Consider the following 22,856-nt stretch of genomic DNA (forward strand, 5'->3'; position numbering starts at 1 on the left):
TAGAATGACTTGCAGTGGCTTGGAATACTGCCAGTTATTTTTTTGACCTTAGGAAAGTTTCCTAATCTCTCTGTATCTCAGTTACCTTTACTATAAAATCATAGTAATAATGGTACCTATTTCTTAAGTTTTTTTGGTAAAAATCAAATGAGGTAATGTGTCTAAAGTGCTTAATGTGGTGCCTGGTATGAAATAATTGCTAATTAAAGTTTAGATATTATATTCAATTTCTATTATTGTGTAACAGATTACCACAAACTTAGCAGATTTAAGAAATACAAATTTTTTACCTTATGAATGCTGTTCCTCAGGGGTGTGGGTGCAGGTTAGCTGGGTCCTCCGCTCAGGGTCTGGGCAGGCTGAAATTAAGATGCTAGTCGGGGCTTTGGGATATTCTACCAAGCTCCTTCACATCATTGGTCAAATTCAGTGCTTTTTCTTGCAGCACTAAGATCTTCATTTTCTCACTGGCCGTTGGCCGGTGGTTGTTCTCAGACACTGGAGGCCATTCTTAGGTCCTTGATTTGCGGCTTCCTCCTTTCACAGCAGCGGTTTGTGGTTTCTTCTTTGAGGCCACCGGGGAGCATCTCCCTGAAGCTTTGCCTTCTTTTAAAAGGCTTGCTTGATTAGGTCAGAGCCGCCAGGATAACCTCCCTTCTGATTTTCTCAGTCAGCTGGTTAGTAACCAAATCAAGAGAGTGCTGTCCCTTCATATTCAGTGGTCCCACTGTGGAGACTCAAAGGGAGAGGACTGCACGGGTGTATATCTTGGGGGCCATCCTAGAATTCTGCATGCCACAGATATTATTCGTGTTATTACTGTTTATCCCTAATAACCTATAACATGCTTCAGCTGAGCACTGCCCAACAAATGCAGTGTGAGCCAAATGTGTGATTTTATATTTTCAAGTAGGCGCATTACAAAAAAGCAAAAAGAAGCCTATAAAATTAATTTTAAGGTGTTTTATTTAACCCAGTATATCCGAATTATTATCAGTTTAACTTATATTCCACATAAAAATTACTATTGGGATATTTTGTTTTCTTTTTTCCCTACTGAGTCTTTAAAAATCTGGTGTGAATTTTAATCTACAGCACATCTCAACATGAACTAGCCACATTTCAGGTGTCCATTAGCCCTGTGGTGAGTGGCTCCCGCATTGAACACCACAGCTTTAACTGATGTTAAAAACAAGCACACACAGAAGTTCTTCTCCTGAGTTTGCGTTACGTTAGACAGCATCAGGATTCCTCCTTCCTTTTTCATCCAAATTTTCAAGAAGAAGAGTTAAACACACACAGCCTCCACTTGCTCGTCTTCCTTTCACTCCTCGGTGTGGTTATATTATTGCACCTGTCATTCTCCTCACACGTTTCTCACTGTGGTCACCATTGAATCCAGATTGCCAGATCAAACGAACACTTTTCCTTATCTTGTAAAATTGCTGTGGTAGTTTTAACACTGTTAAATTACTCTTTCTTTCTTCAGACTCTGATGGTCTGGTTTCTGGGACCTGGCCTTCATTTGGCCATGTTTGGCTGCCCCACGCTTCATTCCTTGTAGATTTCATACTGACACTCCCCTTTCTTTCCTGCAGCTACAAATGCTGTTCCCATGGTTCATTCTCTGCCTCTGTTCTTTCAAATGCTCTCAGTGTCCATCCAGCCTTAGCCTCCCTCACAGATTTAATTATCACCCCCACACAGCTATCTCAAATGAGTATATTTCCTATCCAGACTGTGTATTCTTTTGTACAAAATGCCTAAAGCATATCTCCACTTGGGTATTCCACTGCTATGCTAAACTCAAGGATCTGAGCAGACGATACCTCCCTCCTTGACCTGACCTTTCTTCTGCATGCTTTGCCTCAGCTGTGACCGCAGTGCTTACTGCTTCAGCCAAAAGGGAGCCCTTCTAGTCTCCTCAGTCATCCTATCTGTTCATAATTAATTAGAAATCTTACTTATTTTCCCTCTGTCTTGGGTCTGATTCTCTTCTCCACCCCTGGTAGCACCGTCTAATTCACACTCTCAACATCACTTATCCTTGGTTTATCCATTTAACATGTTCCATTTTATTCCTGCCCCACGACAGAAAAAAAGAGGTGTGGTCTCTGCCCTTATTGAGCATGTGGCTGTAGGGAACCCCATAACCTGTGTTAGGGGAGTCTAATGGCCAGAATCTGCATAGCTTAACACAATGCCCGTATTCAGTCCCTCAGGGAATAGCACACTGCAGTGTGCCGGGGATGTAGACTGTTCCGCCCTGTTATTCTGCCGTATTTAGCACTTGCCTTCCAAGGGTCTTGCAAACAGAAAGAGACAGTAGAGGGGTTGATTTCTAATGCCTGGAGGTGGAAGTGCCCACATTACATCACCCACATTCTGCCACTGAGTGCAAGGGAGGCTGGGAAACGTAGTCTAGCTTGTGAGCCCAGAAGAAATGCGGGAATGGTTTGAGGAATGAGTGACCAGTCCTGCCCGCACTCCTAACTTGTTTCTCTGTTCCTCCAGCAGTCCTCACTGCAGCCAGTGGGGCGGATCTGAAGTGAAGGCCTGATTCCACTTGTTGCAGATACTCAAGGGCTCCTTAAAGCCCTATAGAACATGCTCCCCGATCTGACCCTTCGTCAGGTGTCCAGTGTCCTCTCTCGTGACTCATCATCAGGCCATTTATGCACCAGCAACGCGGGAGTTTTTCACACTTACTGATGTTCCTCTGTTTCCTGCATTTGCTTATGTTGTGTCTGTGCCCTGAACTCTCACCCCCACTTGCTTCCATGGCTTCCATTTCCACCGCGCTCATCTCTGCTCCTCTTTAGCCTTGGCTCAAATGCCACTTCATGAAATGCTGCCGCTCCCCGTCTCTGGACTGGATTTGGTCCCCCTGCTCCCACCTCCCCAAGCTGGGGCTTCCATGCTTTTCTCTGTACGCACTTACATGCTGGGATCTGCTTTCACAGACCTCTGGCCTTTGAGCTTCAGAGAGGCGGCGGCACCCTGCGCCTGGACTTCCCAGTGTGTAGCACAGTGATCAGCGTACGATTCAGTTATGCTTTGCTGAGTGAGTGCCATGCGTGTTTCCATTTCTTCCTGATCCATCTTCTCTGAGACCCCTCACTTACTCTTTCTTCACTGCAGATCTGCCTTCTGCTACTCTAAGTGTGGGCCTTTGATACCAGATTTCATGGGTTTTGGTATACATAGATTTGGTTTATTTGCTGAGATCTTTGTCTTTAACTGTGACTTATCTAAAGAAGGAGTTATGCCTAAAAATAAACAGATAGGTAAGCAAGTAGGTAAATAAATGAACTAAAAAACTAATGAGCAGAAGTTCCCTATTATGTGAGACTGGCCAGCAGAACCCTTTCCTTAGCAAGGTTCCATTCCCAGGGAGCAGGGCTTCCAGTTTTCTGAGCCTACAGCTTTTGCTGCTTTTGGCAGTTTTCTCTGAAAGGAGGCAATGATAGGATGAGTATCTTTAGTCCGTTTAGATACTGGTCTATAGATTGCAGTTCATGTGAAATGCTGGCTGGAGCTTTTCCAAGGAAAAGGGCCCAGCTGTCTGGAGAACAAAGAACAGATATTTATGTTCGGTGACTGATAATAGCCATCTGGACTCAGCCAAGAAAAAAATAGCAAATGGCTTTTTTAGTTCATCAATCATGAACATCCCCCAAAAGTCTTTTCTGACAAATAGCCTGAGGAGTTAAGAGAATAACAGCCTGTAAGTTAAAATGGGAGCAGATAATGTTGCAATTGTTTGTTCATTTCCACGTTCGTTTACCTAGTCTTCGACATTTGTGTGGGAATACAAGGTGAACAGCACCTGCGCTCAGACCACAGGTTTACCTTTGAGTAGGAGAGAGAGGCATGAAGAGCAGAAATTCAAGCTGCTGTGAAAGGTGCTGTGGGAGACCTGTGGGGCATAAAGAGCCTCCAGCCAGGAGGTTTAGGGCCAGCCTGGCGGAGAATATGTCTGAATGGAGGCTTAAAGGATAAAAAGGTGAAGCTAAGGTTAAAGAAGTGTGAAGATGTGTCATGAGGAAGGATGTTCCTGCCAGAGAGGAAGAAGCATGTGTGTAAGAAGAAGGAAGAAAATTCAGAGAGAAGTTTCGAGGAAAGAGGAAAATTATGTACTGTCGACGCATTAAAGATGAAGCACGTGACAAAGGCAGTGATGATGGAAGTCTGGGTGGCAGGGGGGTCAGGGCGTGTGGACTTCTGTGCCACAGAAATCTTGTCAGCAGGTCAGGGATCACTCAGGTACGGAGTGGAAGGTGAGATTGGTATGGGTCATGCCTCAGAGCAAAGAAGAGATGAAGAGAGCCTGAAACAGAGCCGTAGCCGTGGGGTAGGAAAGAGGGGATGGTTTTAGAGATGCAGAGGATTATATGATTAAGACTCACTGATACGAAGGAAGGGTGAGAATAAAGAAAGAATGATGTGTTTAGGTTTTTGATTTTTGGTTTTCTTTATAATCTTATACTTTGATAAGTATCCAAGAGGGTTGAGGGTGGAGGAGGGATGTTGTTTCCAATTCTGTTTTCAGGTACCTTGGGGACATCCAAATGGTGTGGATGGCAGTCAGGTGTGTATGTGTGTGTGTGTGTAAACTGCCTCTTTGGAGAAGTAGTTTGATTAGGGAGATAGATACAGGAATCTTTAGTATATAGGGGAAAAGAGCCCCCCTTCCCCCCCCCCCCGCACACACCATCACCATTTGAGATACAGGTAGAAAGTGATCTAGTTGAGGACACTGAAAAGGAATTCTCAGAGCAGTAGGATGAAAACCAAGGTAGAATGCTTTCAAAAAAATCAAGGAGGGGAAATATATCAGAAAATCTAGGTGTCTGAAGTGGCAGATAAGTTGGTATAAAGATTATGGGAAAGATATTCACTGTGTTTGTAGCATCTTCAAGTTGTGTTTCCACTGTTCACTGCAGTGGGCTTCATAATAGGAAAAATTGGAAATTAAGTGTCTTTTATTAGAGAAATGGATAAATCATGGTACATTCACACAATGGTGTACTTTATAGTCATTAAAAATGATATGGTAGAAAGTATTTACTAATATAAAAATATAGTTAAGATATGCTGTGCATAAAATGCAGATGACAAAACAGTGAGTCTGCCTTCAGCTCTGTTTCACACGTGGACATGGAAGCACACAGCATTTACACGTGTGCCTGTGTATGCTCACGACGTTATTTGTAATAATTCACAAGAAGCTGTTATCATTGTCTGTGTGTGCGTGGAGACCTGTTTTCCTTTTTCTCTTTATTATATTTTTTTTCCTGTGACAAACACATATTGGTTTGACAGAATGAAGTAAAATAGGTGTCCTTTTGTCATAGCAGAGACTCTGGTTTCGCAATCAGGAGGTACATACTTACTTTTTAAAGAATAATTTTAAGAGAACAGTGGGAGCAGCAGCTAGTAAGCAGTGAATGAGAGTGACTGGGCAGTGAGAGGCGAGGAGGAGAGAGAAAAGGGAAGGTGTGAGAAAATAGTAATGAGTGAGGGAAGGTAAAGGTGTTTGGGTTTGGTTTCCTTTAGTTGTGCTGTGTGTGAGAGAGAGCATGTGTGTGTGCCTGGGTGTGTATGTGAATTTTTTAGGGTCATCAGAGGAAACCAGAAGAAAGAACTTGCACCCAGATCCCCAGAGTCGTGGCTACCCTCTGTGTTAGTGTAGTGACACATAAAAATTCTTAGTTACCAACAACTTTTACCAAAAAAGAATTTCGTAGGATATTGTTATGAAAAAGGCACCTTGAACACACCTGTGTTTCTCTTTTTATCTACAAGGGGAAGAAATGGAGCCGTTTATTGCGATGAAGTAGGGCTTGTTTTTTCTGCTTCATGTGTGATTAACTTCTCAGTTCGTGGGCCAGGAGGTGATACAGCAACTGGTGAAGTGTCCTCTACAGACACTCTGTACCTGAGCAGTGAGGGGATCTTTGCTCAGGTTTGTTTTCTTGAGACTGTTTTCAGGTTTTCTTTTCCAACCCAGCTCATTCTTTCCTGTGCTTCATAGTCTGCTGAACGTTGCCTTCAGTCTGTTCTTATGGTCCCTGTGTTTCCTTGGACTTCAGACTTTACAACTTGCCTTGTCTCTTGGCCCATCACTCCCTGGGGCTTGACACCAGCTTCGCTTTGTCCCAGACCTGAGGGCCTGCGTGCAGCCACAGGCACACCGTCGTTCAGAGACAGGAGGAAGTGAGGCCATGTCTTTAGCCTGACACGTTGCAGTTGAAATGCCGGCGTGTATTCAGCAGCTAGCTCAGGAGCAGTAACTGTGCTGGTGATAAAGATTTGCTGGTCGTGACCATATAGAGGAATAAAAATGTCAGGGGTGTGATTACCAAGCAAAGTGTACCCTTGGCATTTCAGGAAAGGACTCCCTACCCCCAAAGAAGACGATTCCATCACAGAGAAATAAATTAAGAACGAAAACTTTTCACGTTGCTAACTTAGAACAATTTTGGGAGAATGGTAAAGATAGAAATGAGACTGATGTGCAATGAGAAATGTGTGGATGGGATAAGGGGAACTTGTGGGGAGAAATCATTTATCCATTCGCTGAAGAAGCTGTTCATGTAAGGGAATGTAAATTCCTTAAGGTCTCCAGTCTGTGTCCTCATCTGCAGAATAAGGGAATTAAAATAAATAATCTCCAGCCACCTCTCTGCCTTAATATTTTATCACTTTAGGATTCTGAATCAATTCTTAAAGAGGGACAAAATTGTAACAGGCTAATGAGTTGCACTTGGTTGTCATCATCACAAAAAGACAACATCTCTTCAGTCGTCTTTGCAAGTTTGCTCTGCGTTTAACAGTCTGCAGGCAGTATGGCACTTACTTTGTTTTTGTTGCATCATGTGTATTTTTTCAGCAGTTGATGCTGCTATAGTTGATTTAAATTCCTAATTTGTTTTCATCAGTGGAAGAAATATACCACGTTAATTCGAAGCACTCTTAAAAAGAAAAAAAATACAATGGAAAATGCACTAGTTTTACAAATAGAAATTTTATTTTTAAGACTGAGTTACTAAGGATTGCTTCTAAAACTTTCTCTCTCTTGAATTCCAGGTATTGCAATTTCAGATGAACTCGATAAGGTAAGTTGAATTACGCATCTAATGAGAAGAAAATGTAGAACTTACATTTTAATTCACTGTCTAAATGACAGAGTTTCTGAAACATAAGGTGTTCACATATAATCTGTTTGATGCTAATATGAAACTTTCAAAGTGAACGATTCTTTTATGAAAGTTATTGCATGAAATGTGTAATATCTCCTATTCTTTTGAGCTGAGAATTTCAGAGTTTGGTTATAGAACTGAATCACTGTAATCACTAAATCAGTCTATTAAAAATGAACTAATATTATATAAACTAGTTGGATTCTGCCTGTGTCTATATGATGATAATGATGATGATGATATGGAAGACACTTGTACTTTTCTGTAGCTACCCTTCCGAAACCTGACTCAGTAAATTTTTTCTTTTAATTACAAGATGCCAAGAGAACATGATGGTGCCCTGCACTTGGGGTGATAGTTGTGAGCGTGGTGAGAGGTGATGTGATTAGGAGTAATTTTAACAGTAGTGTCGTTGGAACTTGCTGTTGGATCAGCTGTAGAAGAAAATTAGTCAATGGTGATTCCTGCATTTGGGGGATGAGCAACTAGGTGAATTGTGGTGCTACTTAACAAAATTGGAAAAACTGGGGAAATGGCAAATTTGGCAGGTTGGGATAGCATCAGGAGTCCTCGTTTAGATTGTTTGTTTTGAGTTGTCTGTTAAATATATTTATATGAGCTGTTGCTCATAAGGGAGATTTGACTCAAAGTTATACATTGAAATAGAAGTTCTCATTGTTTTGGTCTTAAGTCCTCTTTTATACTCCTAAAAATTATAGAGGACCCCAAAATCTTTAGATAGGTTATATTTATCAATATTTACCATGTTAGAAGTTAAGAATGATAAAAAATTTTGTTTAGTCATTTTAAAACTGTCACTGATAAAACCATTACATTAACAAAAATAACATTTTTATGAAAAATACTCTATTTTCCAAAACAAGATGTTTGTGAGAAAGTGACATTATATTAATTTTTGAAACCCTCTTTCGTGTCTGGCTTAATTGAAAATTTCTTGATTTCCATATCTGTTCTGCGTTCAGTCTGTTATGATAATGTTGTTTCAGCTGAAAAAAAAAATCTGACAGCAGGTATGTAGTTGGAAAAGGGCGAAGCACCTAGAAATAGCCATCAGTATTTGGTGAGCATTGGTCCAGATATCTCTCTAAGCAGAAAACATACTGAAATTTGGCTGGGAGGCTAGATATACAGGTAGAAAGAAAATGATGGGAAGTACAGTACAAAAAGCAGGATCATATCAAATCATGACATTTAAAAATAATAGTAAACTAGAAGGTAATAATTATAATATTTTTTCAAAAGCAGTGAAGTTAGTGTTCTTTTATTTCAAATAGGAACATACCTTTTAAATTTTGTACCATAAAAATACATTTCTGACTCACTTATATACTTTATATACTCTCAAATATGAATTCTCTTTAATGAACTGTCATATTTTAAAATTATTTAAATTTAAATTTCTGTGCAAAACTAGATCTTGACTGTACAGCACAGCAAGTAGACAGAGTGGCAGATGTGGCCTCCCGGCTCCGTCCTGCTTTTCCAGTCCTCTTCTGTCCATCAGTGTGTTAGCCCCAGCTGGTCTCTTACACCGTGACTTCCCTTATAAATTTCAGAAATTTAATAATCCCTACTCTTTATCTATATTCTGTGTTCATTTTAAGTTCAGAGGCATTATTATCACTATTTCTGGGTTCATTTGCTCCTTCCAATATATTCTGCAAAGCCCTGGCTGCCTGAGCCATAAATTAGCTTGTGACTACTTGGCCCTTGTCCTTCCCTCCTTTTTTTTCCCCTAGGCTCTGACTTGCAGCCTGGTTGGTTTCTACAGCAGCATTATTTGGTGAGCTAAAGATCATACTAATTGTTCTTTGAACTGAAAATGGATTGCACCCTCACTGGATAAAATTGTGAAAGCTCTGACACTTAAATATCACCCTCAGGACACATCCTTCCCCTTCTCACCCCCTCTTATAAGCGCTAGCTCAGGGGAGTTTCCATTTAACTAAGTTGCATAGCACTGCTGATTTTCATTACTTGCCTAATGTTCCTGTTTTTGAAGACTGCATGGAATTTGCTGAAATTCATTGCATATTTATTATTTTTCATTTTTATTGAGGAAGAGGCCAACAATTGCCATAAATAAGCTTTTATTGAGAAAAAGTTATGTCAGTGCAAAAAATTGTTCCCACTTTCACACCTGATACTCTTGAGTATCAGGTAATACAGAGGAAACACAGGCTTCCAGAGCCAAAACCACCTTCTTTGCCTGTCTGGAAAGAACCCTTGGATGAGAGGGACAGCCTGCCCCATGGCTCCCTCTGCTGACCATGAAGCTCACAGTCCTGCATTTTTCTCGTTAAGAAAATGAATCTCAGGCTGGTACTGAAACAATAGTCGAAAAGAATGATTTACAATATGTGTTAACCTGACTCCTGTGTCTTTATTATAGTAATAAAAATCAATACAGCTTCTTTCATTAACATTTCCCAGGGTTCACTAAAGATCAGTTTTTCTTTACCTTTATAAAATACTGATTTTTTTACGGTAATACTCTAATTTAATTATAATTTTATTGAAATTATTTTTTCTGTGACTTTTGAAGTTTATGAATTCTGATAAAGGTAATAAACATTATTCTTAAGGTAGAAAAGATAAAACAGAGGCTAATGTTATTTTAAGGTTTTTTCCAACTGTGAGAATTCAATAAATGTCCTTTTCATTAGTCTTTCCCTCTCCTTAGCTGGGGTATTGGTTTTCTATTGCAGTTGTAACAGATCGAAACAAATTTATTAGCTTACAATTCTGTAGTTTAGAAGTTAAACATGAGTCTCCCAGGGCTGAAATCAAGGTGTGATAGGGCTTCATTCCTTCCTGAAGTTGTAGGAGAAGTCTGTTCCCTTGCCTTTCTCAGCTTCTAAAGGCTGAAGCACTCCTGGTGCACGGTTCCTTTGCTACATCTTCAGAAGCAGCAGTGTCTCATTTCTCTCTGACTGCAACCAGGAATAGCTGTCCACTTTTATGGAATCCTGTGATTAGTTTGGGGCCATCCAGCTAATCCGAATAATCTCACATCTTCACATCTTTAACATTAATCGTGCAGAGCCCCTTCTGCCATATAATGTAACATGTTCCCAAGTTGGAGGATTAGGAAGTGGACACCTTTGGGAAGCCGTTGTTCTGCCTGCACGGCCACTATCCAAGTTCAGGTGGTATTACCTCCCATACCTGTATCTGATTCTTCAGGCTCCTGCCATTGAGTCATCCTTTAAAATGCCATGTAGCAAACCTGGCTGGTGCCTGTTCAGTTGCCCTTTAGTAGGGCAGTGTGGCCCGTCCTTCGATTCCGGTGAATATTGGATACTGAGGACTTCGGTTCAGTGGGAGCCATCCTGCCTGGAGATGTCTGAGGTGGCCCTCAGTCAGTGAGTGGCTGAAACAGAGCTGTTATTTCCAGGACGGCGCTCCCCTGGAGTCAGGCTTTACAGGAGACTTCAGCTGAAGCAAGTCTTTGCCCGGCTTCTTCCCATCTTCTCCTGCTTCCTTCACTCTCTTACAGGTTTCACTTAAGAGACCCCCAGCAATAAATCACTTGCTCAGCCTCTGGTTTTAGGGAACACTACCTAGGGAATTCTGCTAAAAAAATTTCCATGACTCCCTGTTACTGAACAAATTAAGTCCAAATTTTTAAGGCTAGAATTAGCAGTCTATTTTACTACTCAAAAATATAGCTTATGTTTTATTTTCTCCTTTTTCTCTGCCCAAAGTCTGTGCTGTGCTCAGCAAGGAAAACTGTAAGGCAGCCAGACTGCAGTACTTCCAAGTAATAGTTTTTATTGATTTCCACATTTTTGGTCATTGTCATTCCCTCCCTTTTCTCCAAATGTTTTCCATCCTCCAGGCTTTCTTGATGCCTCTTGCAGAAGGTTACCTGGTACCTCCTATGAGCATTTAGAGAACACAGTGACCACATGACAAATGATACTTCTTGTCTCATATTATGGGAATTTGTGTTGACTGCTTGAAGAAGTAGTCTGGTATTCCGGAAAAGTCTACAGATAGGCCTTGGATTGAATCTTGGTTTCTGCCATTTAATAATTATGTGGACTTCAGGAAGCTGTTTATAGATGCTGAGCTAACACAGACAGACACACACACACACACACACACACACACAAACACAATTATTTTTTAAAAGTTACCTTTACCTGTGGGAGAAGGGAAAGAATAGAAAGTAGGAGTAAGGAAGGCGTAGAGGAGGATGAGGATAGAATCTTGATTTCTTAGAACTTTGTATGTATATGACTTTGTAACCATTTAAATATTTTATATAACTTAAAAAAACAGTTAAGTCTTAAAACAGTGATTTCTAATAATCAAAATCAAAATATAACAAACGAGCACAACTGTATTTCAGGTTGATGGCAAAACACACTGAGGTAAATTACTCCAAGTCATTATGAACAGTGATTTGATTGTTCTCTAGCGGGAGAGACTCACAGGGCAGAGAGAACAGCTATAAGGTCTTAAACTGTTTTTAGTAATCATGTCGTTAATGATAGTGTTGATATTATTATAAAGAGACTGTTAGGTATGTTTTGTGTGATAATAGCGAAGAAGTAAATATGTTGATATCCTTAAGAACCAGAATTTTTGGCACAGGGGAAAGGACATACAGATGCAAGATCAATAAATTTAGGTGAAAATTATACAATCTTTTTTTGAATTAAAAGTAACATTAAGAACTCATAATATTTTTTATTTTAAAAATAAAAATAAACTCTCTACTGGCAGTGCACAAAACTAGAGTCCAAGTATTGTTTTCTGAATATCATTCTCTATTAAAAGGAACCATATCTCTTTGGAGAAATGGCTGAATCTAGATTTGCAACTGAGAACGTACAACTTGAGTCTGGAACATCATTTAGCACCAGAAGGTAGAGATGCAGTCAAAGGATGATGGAACATGTTAAAGGGACGGAAGAACCTGCTTTTAGGGGTTCCTACTGGGACCACTAAAGACTAAAAATAATGCTAGTGATGTGTTATATTCCGTTGAAAAATAAAATCTACAAGTCCATGCTGATACACCTATATACGTACATATATACATACCTACATGTGTACATAAATGGAGGTGGGGGAGAAGCACTTTCTCACAGCTGAGCACCAGCAAATAAATTTAGAAAGAAGGGTGAAATTAGAAAATCACAGATTGGCGACCATCATAGTCACTGATAAAGACAAAGGTCAACAAAGAATGTTAAAATCAGGTGAAATTTTGATGAATTACAGGATATCTCCATAGTCTCAAAGTTACTTCTCAGATGATACTTAATAATTACCGAGAGAAAAGTAGCAACTTTAAAGTGGAAAACATGGAATACACCCCTTAACCAAGTGACCAAGGGTATTGTCATTAGCCATGGGACAGATCAACATCATGTGCCTTTTGTTATGAAAGGAATACATCGCCTCTGCGTTGTTCTTGCCAAAAAAGGCATAACTTGAATATAATCATGAGGAAGAATTTGAAAAACACAAATTGAAGGACCTACTAAAGAGTAACTGGCCCTTATTTTTTAAAAAAAATGAAGGTCATAAATGTCAAAGACTGAAAACTGTTACACATTAAAGGAGGTTTTAAAAAAAACACATGACAGCTGAATGCCATATGTGATCCAGGATTTTCTTTTGCTGTGTGCAACAGTATTTGAATAACTGGAGAAATTTCAACAAGGTTAATCTATTAGTATTCTATCAGTGTTACCTACTGGTTTTAGTAATTATACTGTGGCCATATAAGAAAATGCCCTTCTTTATAGGAAATGTACCCTGAAGTATTTATGGGTAAAGAGGTATCTTATCTACAAATTACCTTCAAATGGTTCTGGGGAAATTGTGTGTGTGTGTGTAAATATGTATATATAAAATATAAATATATGTAGGAGAAAATGATAGAGCAAAATGTCGACTAACAACATTGACATCACATTAACAACTTTTTGGCAATCTGGGTGAAGGGTATACAGGAATTCCTTTTTTTTTTTTTTCTTTTCTCAAGTTTTCTGTAAGCCTCAATTATTTCCATTTAAAACATAGATATTTCTTAGATCTGTCCACTATTACCAACCCCAGAACAGTGTGTACATACAGTGTTCAGATTCTAGTCTTGAAATATATTTCCAGCTAAAAGGAAATCAAGTCCCTTGGAATAATGTTTGATTCCAGGTTAGGAGCAAACAGTGTACAAAATGAACCTAAAATACCTTATCACACCAGAAGGCAAGAGTGCTATGAAAGACCACTAGGATTGTGTCAGAAGAGCTCAGGAGCCAACTTAAATAATCTTCCACTGGAAAGAGGTGAGAAAATTTGAACATGAATAAGAAGAATAACTGCAGTGTAGTAAAGTATACCTAATGTTTTAAAATCCATATGCTCACCTAAAAAGTCATTAATCTTTATAGTAGTGCTAGAGGACCAAAGTTACTATTTTCAAAAGCTCGTAAAAGTAAAGGGAAACAGTCACTTCTTTTGCTTTTCCCATACGAATCCAACTTCAGAGTGACCAAATATTTGATGATAGGAAGATTCTCTTTACAGAAGTATTCCAGCAAACGAAGGAATGTAGAATCATAAAATCAGGCAATCACCATTTGGCAATTCCTTGTGAATTGATACATCTAAGCAGTAATTATCAATGCTACCAGCATCACTAAAGCAGAGTCAAGGGAACGTTGTCTCCAGATGAAACTGACCATCCTCTCTGAAGCAGTATTGACCAAAAAAAAAAAAAAAAAAACCCATGACAAAAAGAAACCCCACTTTTTCTTGACCTAACTACTAATTTACAGAAATTACAAGGGGCAGAGGAACATTTCAAACCACATCACAGGGAAGGAAAGGGGAAAATCCATACTATGGAAAACTCATAGGACAAAAACAACTTGGGTTTTTTGTACAAGAACAGCAACAACAAAATTACAAGAGGAAAAAATGAGAGACAGGAAGAGACTATTATATAGATTAAAAGAGATGTAAAAGACTGCCAGCCAGTCACAACATACGGAGTCTTACTTCAGGTCCAACTTGTGCAAACAAATTGAGGTAATTTCCTGAGATAATAAGAGAAATCTGATAACTAAGGAGGCATTTGATTTTAAAGTATATTGTTACTTTATATTTGGGTATGATAGTGTTACTGTATTTGTTTACCAAAAAAGCACTTTTTTTAGAGGTACATACTGGACTATTTACAAATGATAATGATATAGTGAATGGGATTTGCTTTCTTCTGATATGGCTTAAAAAGTTATCAATCAGAATTTATCAAAAATTTATTTATTGGTGTTCATGAATCGTTTATGTGATTTTTAGTTAGACATAAAGATCATAATTCACCATTTTCAGTTCTTTGAATTACTTTTAATTCAGTCAGCACCAATTTTTGTGCTTATTTTATTAAATTATAATTGTGCTAATTATTATGGAGGAAACAAAGGAATTTAAGGCATGATTCCAGCCTTCCATGAACGTCTTGTTTTATTAAGACAGGAAAACATTCGCGTAACACAGAGTATAACCGCATACTGTGCTGATAATCACTGGTCAGCGCAGCTGAACCCTGGGATGGCCACTGGGAGCCGGCCACTGGGAGGGAGGAGGCTGCCTCCAGGATGGCAGCTGCTTCTTGATCAGGGTAGCTTCCTGCTGATAGGAAATACTAAGCAAATATGTGATCTTTGGAGAATTTTTGACTGCTATAGCAGCCTTTTTTTTTCCTTATTATTTGAGCATATTGTTTAAGAACCTGAAGATTTAGGGACCTCTAGTCTTAGGAGAACAAAAGAATATATATTTATACATTTCTAAAGAATCATTAGGATTTACATTGTTCAGTGCTGGAATATTAAGTGATTTGTTTATCCATGTACTTAAAATATTTTCCAAAACTTTTATTCAGTGTGCAGTTTAAAAATTTCTTTTGCCATCTCCTGATGTTTGTGGAACTGCTCTCTTCAGTGAAATCCTTCCACAAAGATTTATGGAGAGAGATTTACTTAGTTTGATCAAATGTAAGTAATATAACCAAATAAAAATCTACTGTTTTAATCAATTATGAGTAAATGGACTATGTTCAAGAATTTTTAGAGATATAAGATTTTCATAAAGGGGTAGATATAAACATTTCTTGTGTATTCTGAAAAATAAAAATAATGAAGTCCCATTTTTCCTCCTGTAAAATGTTCACTTCTTGAGTCCTCTGGCCCTGTTTGCAGCTCTTTGTATTGCTTTGCTTGTCAGCTGTTTCTCACTGAATTTCTGCTGCCAGCTGGAGTTAAACAGGCTGCGTATCAAACCACTTACCCCCTCTCTGTGCTCCACTTTCCAATAGCAATGGCATCTATCATTGTATTTAATTTCCCAGTAAGCAACCAAGAAGTGATTTCTGATTCTCTGCAGTTCTCAACTTTTTGATCATTCTCAATTCTAAATCCTATTTTTTTTCATTTATAGTGCCTAAACTTACCCATTTCTATTGTCACAGTGGTCAATTCTTTGTCCCAATTCTTACTAAGCCTAGTTCTATATAGAGATTAATACTGAATTATCCAATCTTTTTAATATACTATTTATACAATAAATCTTTACAGAATGAAAACCTGTGCCATCAATTCCCTGTCCTGTTACTCTGCCTGTATTGACACCCGGCGTCTGTTCTTCCCTCGCTCGCCCGTGCCTGCTGTTCTGTACCATTTCCCCCAGTTCCTAAGCATCACTTATTTAGAAGTGGTTTGAAAACAGTCATATCCTTAGGGAACGGTATCTAACATATGTACAGAATGCTGTGGTTTTACTATGGTTCCTGCTAATTTGTTTGGTTCAGTGCGCTTTGTAATTCCCATCGTCACCATTTTACAGTTGGAGAAAACGAAATTCAGAAGACAAGCAACGTTTCACAGTCTCACAGGCCAAAACTGGTTCTGAAGCTGTAAATATGCTGATAGATTTTTTTTTTTCCTGAAACATGCCCTTTGCTTTAGTCTGTCTTAATGGTGAATGTAGGTTTAAAACATAATCACATTGTTGCTAATTTTAATTCTTGCACTTTAAGTGATAGTAAATTGTCGCAGATGAATATGCCTTTCTAGTAATTTCAAAACATTAACTTGATTGCATGATTTCACAGCTTGAAAACTTTGATCTCCTGGCTCTGAGAACATAAATACAGGAGGAATTCAGATTAGTTGCTGCATTATGTAGACACTTACTAAAATTTATCTGCTGCATTTTCATGTAGGCTAGGGAATCAGTATTAAGACATCCAACTACTTTCTGTTGCTTACTATCTCTTGGATAAATGTTTATCAAATATGTCTTAATCATGTTTCATATTTTGCTTTTGGTGTATATGTTTATATTAATTAATGCTACATTGTATATATTGTAATATTGTTTTTGTATAATACTTGGAGAAATTGTAAAGACTCAGAAGACCAGGTCTAAATGTTTAAGGAATTGGTTGAAGACTCTTGTAATATTACAAATTATAAGCCTGTGTTTCTCAGAATCAAGATACTTTAAAAATACATTTTTTTCTCACTGTAAGACAAGTATATATTTATCCCAGAATGTTGAAAAGACAAGGAAATGCCAAAAGAAGAATTAAAATTACCTGTAGTTCTTCCATTCAGATAAAACCATTAAATTTTGGCTTATCATTGTTTTTCTCAACAAATCAAACAGTATCTGGCACATAGTAATTCATAATAAATATAAAAGAATGAGTAAGTGACTGGATTAGTCTGTGAATGCTGGATTGATGGGTTATAGTGTAAACCCTGGCGGCTAGTCTTTGTGCCTCTTTTCTTTTTGTAACGCGAGCGCCTCGCTTAACGTTGACTGCAGAGGCACCCGCTTCAGCATTGGCCATCTCTGATAAACGTCCTGCAGGGAGCCGGGTTGCCGCTCCACACTGAGCCCCTTTGTTGTAGAGGTCTTGGTTGATTTTTGATAATACATTTTTTTCATCTGGCCACTGTGTTTTTTTCTCTCTTCTCACTTTAAATTTCCACTCTTATGTTTTAAATCACTGATAAAGGGTGAGCCTGAGAAACCTTCAACCTCAGTAAAAATAGAAACCCATGCCCCTGCTTGCTCTCTGTCTCTCCCCCTAGCCCTCACTATGTGGCCCCAGGTGTGCTGGGTAATTTCCAGGTGTTGTGAGTAATAAACCTTGATTTTTTCAAGTTTTGTGTTAGTCATTGCTGAAAAGCATCTTGCATTCATGTTCAGAACCACACGAACTGGTCCAGTAACAACAGTGGTTATTGATAGGCTGATAACTGGCACAAAATGTGGATAAACACCCATATGAATTTTTAAAACAAAAACTAGATCATACAATAGGTGTTACTTTTTAACCTGCCCTTTTCCCTCTTACAGAGATATCCCTGGCAATTGCATGTGTTTAATATTCATTTTAAATTATTAAATGATATAAATAATTTTAAATATTTTCAGAGCCACATCATATCCAAGTCTATGAAAAGAGATTGTGTTAGCATTTTTTAGAATTAGTGTAGCACACCTGTCATTGACATTTCTCTGCTTCCAACCTCTCCTGGATTTCTGAAAGTCCAAAATGCTTTGCACCTGGAGGCAGTGCGTCCTTCCAGCCCTGTCTCCTCCTGACTTTGTTCCCTGCCTCCACCTCAGTTTCCTCCTGAGAAATTATTTACCATCTTCTAGCAACTCCGAGCTCTTTCAGTATGTGGGCTTTACCACACCGTCTTCCTTCTGTTCCAAATGCTAGTCCTGCTCCTCCATCCTAAGAACAATATGCAGCCTTCTGAATTCAAATCAAAGATTTTATTCCTCGATCCTTTATCACAGTGTCCCTTAGGAGTCAGCACAAATCATATAAATTATCTGGTAGCGATGGACAGAACTGAAATTTTAGGTCAATTCAGAAAGAAAAGAGGAACATTTTGATTTGAAGAAGCAGTTTAAAATCTAGACAAGATTATTTCTCTGTTGTCCTGTTAATAAGAATACGTAATCTAAGGTACAGAAATTCTCTTCTCCTCTTTAGGAAACAGTGGCGTTTAATTCTTCTCTTCTGAGACCCCGTGTGATTGGAGAATGGATTGGTCGAGAAGAGAATGATGCTGACCCACTTGCCGCTGAAATGTTACAGCCCCCAATACCAAGAAGTAAAAATGAACAATGGGAAACTGAAGATAGTAGCTCTAGCCCTGCAGGAAGGTGAGAGGAGATGTCTTCTAAGATTCTTAATATTTTAATCATTTAAAGGTAAAGGGAAGAAATCAGGTGCATGATTTTGATGAAATAACGTAGCAGTTTTATATAGGAAGTTATGTTTCACATAGGATAAAAATTAATTTCTCTGTTTTAAAATTAGATTTTTATTAGATTTGCTTTTAGATTTGTTTTTTTCCTTTACATCTAAGATTATCATATCTTTGCTACTAAAACCAAATAGAGAAATAATTTCAAGGACATAAACTGTCAGTCGAGACCTACTGTAATAGGGACAGGCACGTAATACTGGACAGAACTTACTGTATTATTGGTCTGACTGTTAAGCATTGGAGAGAACTTCTGATGTACCACCAGCGAGATCTCGTTATTCAACAAGAGGAAAACCAGCAAATGTGTGATAGACTATGCTAGGTGGCGTCAGATGGAATTTATAGAGAGAAACCTTGGTTTAGAACCATTTTAGTTTCAAGTTAATAACTGTGATTGAATGTAGTTACTTACATTCTCTATGTTTAATTTTTGAAATTATTTTTGAAACTATTATGATTTGTGAATTTGAAAGTTAGTAATTCATTTTTCAGCCCCATGTTGCTCAAAATGATATCAGAAGATTTGTCTTAAATTTCAGAATACTGGTAGAAGTAGGGTAAGTTTGAAATGTGTAGATCATATTTTTTAGAGAAAGAATATTCAGAATAGCCACTTTTTATAATACTAACTGCAGTGAGTAAAATTCAAAACAAAAATAAAAACTTCCACAAGGAGATTGGAGTGAAAAAGCATTATGGAGGCATGTCTTAAAAGAGATTGAGAAAAAATACTAATAAATTGAAATGTGACAGGAGTGTTTCCGTGAGTGTTATTAGCTGACCACCACAGAAGAGTTTTTCCTATGCATAGCATAGCCACAGTAACTTTGTATTTCCTACATTAAATTTAGCAGTAACCAATAACTATTCTTTATCAAGGAGAAAATTGTATTTTCTACAATGTAGTAGCTTTCAGGGGCTTTTCACTTTGACTTATCAGTTGGCTAGAGGGAAGGAAATTCAGAATACCCGTTAATGTGCTTCAGGCATCTAGAAAATTGATTCTATTTCCATGCAAAATAACTTTTGAATTATTTAAATAGTTGAAGCGTACTGTATCAGGAGCAAGAAAACCATTCTGAAAAATCCATTTGCCTTCTTTTGTGAAATGCCAGATCAATTTCATATGTCAATTGAGGGTGATTTTATTTTTAATACTAGACTTATGAAACCCACTAGACCTTTATCTTTATTCATTGCCAGATCTTTAGTTCTTAAATATAAAATAGAGAAATGCCAGCTTTTATTTTGCTTTCATTTAGTCATAATAGTAAATAGGAACTATTTACTGCAAATGTTAGTGCTTCTGTTTTCCTCCTAGCTTCAGTGAGCTCGTACTCCCTCTTGAATGTCCAGTAAAGGAGAATCTATCCTGCAATCCTACTTGGATCCCTTACGCAGAGAACTCAGTCCATGAAGATCTCTGTCAAATACTTGTTTTGAAAGTTGTTTTTAGGGTTTTTTTTAAACTCTGTCTTTATGAATTGATACATTACCTATGAAGTGAAGCAAGCGGTGAAGTCCTGCCCAGACGCCCCATCAGAGCAGAGGGAACGCATGCGATCTGAATGGAACTTAACAAACTAGAGTGTGGGCTAGAAGCTGTATCCCATCTTCTGATATAAAACCAGAATTTCTGAGTTTATAACAGGAACTCACATAGCATTAGATTTAATTTGGGATGAATAAGAACAGATTGGGGAGCAGTTCTTTAATGACTCAAGTCTGTAACTTGAGTAGTAGCTTTACCCTTAAATAGTAGTGATCTTGTCCTGTAAGTTAACAGCCCGAAACATCAACAGACTAAATGATAGTAGAGACTCCTGAAAGAGGAGACGTAATTTTCAAGGATGACTTCTGTTTTTCTCTCCCCTACTGTGCCTGGCTTACTGCTGTTGTCAGTAGGCATCTGTTACGTGAGTGAAGGAGGCCCAGAGAAGGCTCTGAGTAGACATCTTACAAGTAAAATTTATTTATAAGGATTGTTTATAGTGTGTCTTAACTTTTTATCCCTTTTCCTGTAATGGGTTTCCCGTTTATTAATGGCTCAGTCTTCTTTGAGTGGCTCTTATTACCACAGTCCACCTGTAGTGCACAGCCAGCTGCTCCTTTTGTTCAGAATAACACATACGTGATAGGCTGGGCTTCCACCACTAGATCAGAGAGGATGGAATAAATAGTGTGATGAACCTTGAGTCTTAGGGGTAGGCATTTACCCTCCATTTTCCTCTGGAACTTTTTTCTTTTCAATGATACACCTTACCTGAACTTTTTTCCTTGGGTCCTGGAAATACTCCATTTGTGTGTAGAGGGTCAACAACTTTAGTACACACATAGCTTGTCTAGCCTTTTAGTGGGCAAGCACAAATGTTCATTGCACATTTAGAGTTATTAAAATGACACATTGATAATGTAAATAAAAATTGAGGAAGTAAGCCAGAAAGAGAAAGAAAAATACCGTATGAGATCGCTCATATGTGGAATCTAAAAAACAAAAACAAAAACAAACAAACAAAAACAAAGCGTAAATACAGGACAGAAATAGACTCACAGACAGAGAAAACAGACTTGTGGTTACCGGGGGGTGGAGGGTGGGAAGGGATAGCCTGGGATTTCAAAATTGTAGAATAGATAAACAAGATTACACTGTATAGCACAGGGAAATATACACAAAATGTTATGATAACTCACAGAGAAAAAAATGTGACAATGAGTGTGTATATGTCCATGAATGACTGAAAAATTGTGCTGAACACTGGAATTTGACACATTGTAAAATGATTATAAATCAATAAAAAATACTAAAAAAAAATAAAGTCAGGCAAAGATATACCAGGCAAATACTGAAAAATAAATAATAAAATTACATGCATTAGTAAAAAAAATAAATAAATAAAAATTGAGTTACTAAACCTGTATACTTTTTTAAGCTATCTTCACTGGATGTTGCAATAGCTGAGTAATAGATTTCCTAAAATTACCTGCTGAATTATAATGTGAATTTTAAAATAAGCTTATCAAGCCTTGAAAGCCTAATGAAGCTCCTCTAAGCTGAACCACTTTATTAAACCAAGAATAATATCAATAAATATTATAGTTGCTGTGAATGGGCTGTTTGTTCAGTGAGCATTGTTATTAGATGGTAAATATGCCATAAAACAAATAGAAAATGTTACAACTTAGAAATATATATTAAATATTAAAAGCTAAATTCACTTCCCATTCAGAAGTGTTCCTCTTCATTAAAGCTCATAATTGCTTCTGATATTATCAGTTAACAAACTCTGGAAATGTTCCCCTCCTCTTAGAGCCCCTCTAATGGCAGCAAGAGACAAACAGTAAACAACGTGAATATACCCGTTAATGCCCTAAGTTCAAGTAGTGGTAAGTGGTATGATGGAAAGTAACCAAGAACAAGAAAAAAGAAAACAGATGGAGGGTATTCATATAAGAAGTCCAGGAATAAAGAAATAACCTTAATATTGTCTAATTTGGGGCCATTGTGGACACTTCAGAAAATATGAAATGCATATGGCAGAGACTAAATCAAACTTAGTAATTTAGGAATATTCTAACGTGCAAATTTTAAGCACAAAGAATATTGATCAAAAATGAATTTACCAAAGTAACTGAAGAACAGAAGCTTTAAAAATATCTAAAACATATAAAAATTGTACCTTATGACTCACAAATTTCTCTTTAAAGCTAAAAAAGTATACACCTTAACCATATATTTCAGAATGTTGATGAGATCTTTTTTGGTATGTTCAAAATTTGTTCTCATTTGTTTAGGAATTCATTTATTTATCTAGGAAATACATATCCTAATTCAAATAATTATTTTATGAAACACATTGCTAGTCATCTCTGGACTCCTAGACTTACAGGTGGACTCTTACTATTAGAGAGGGAACATTTTGGATTTAATCAGTGTCCAGTTCTTGTAGCGCAGCACTATCTTCATGACCAAACCATGTATTTTAATGAGACTAAAGAAAACAACACTTGCTTCAGCCTTCGTGAAATGGCCTTGGTCATGTCAGCTGATGAGGGGAGTTATGCGTTTATTATCTACCCTTTGTTTCTTGTCGTTCACATTTCAGTCTGTTAGTTTTTCCTTCCTTTGTTTCACTGCCCGTCTTTCTGTTCCCTGGATTTTCACATTTCTCAAGTTGGAGGACTTATACTACATCTACTTAAATTAATTAATTCTTTTATTCAGTGTGTTAGAAAAATGAGGTTCAAAAAGAGTGAAATATTTGTTAAATATTTACTGAGCCTTAACACAAGGTAATGTGCTAGGTACAGGGTG

General features: G+C 37.8%; 1 protein-coding gene across 1 annotated transcript in view; it reads left to right on the plus strand.

Annotated features, from left to right (window-relative positions):
- C29H8orf34 (chromosome 29 C8orf34 homolog) overlaps positions 1 to 22,856 on the plus strand; it is a 238,264-nt gene that overhangs the window by 66,389 nt on the left and 149,019 nt on the right. The window contains 2 exon segments of the mRNA XM_010970618.3: positions 7,093 to 7,121; positions 18,265 to 18,437. Coding sequence (XP_010968920.2) covers positions 7,093 to 7,121; positions 18,265 to 18,437 — 202 coding nt within the window.

This window comes from Camelus bactrianus, chromosome 29 (genome assembly GCF_048773025.1).
Source record: "Camelus bactrianus isolate YW-2024 breed Bactrian camel chromosome 29, ASM4877302v1, whole genome shotgun sequence".
NCBI lineage: Eukaryota > Metazoa > Chordata > Mammalia > Artiodactyla > Camelidae > Camelus > Camelus bactrianus.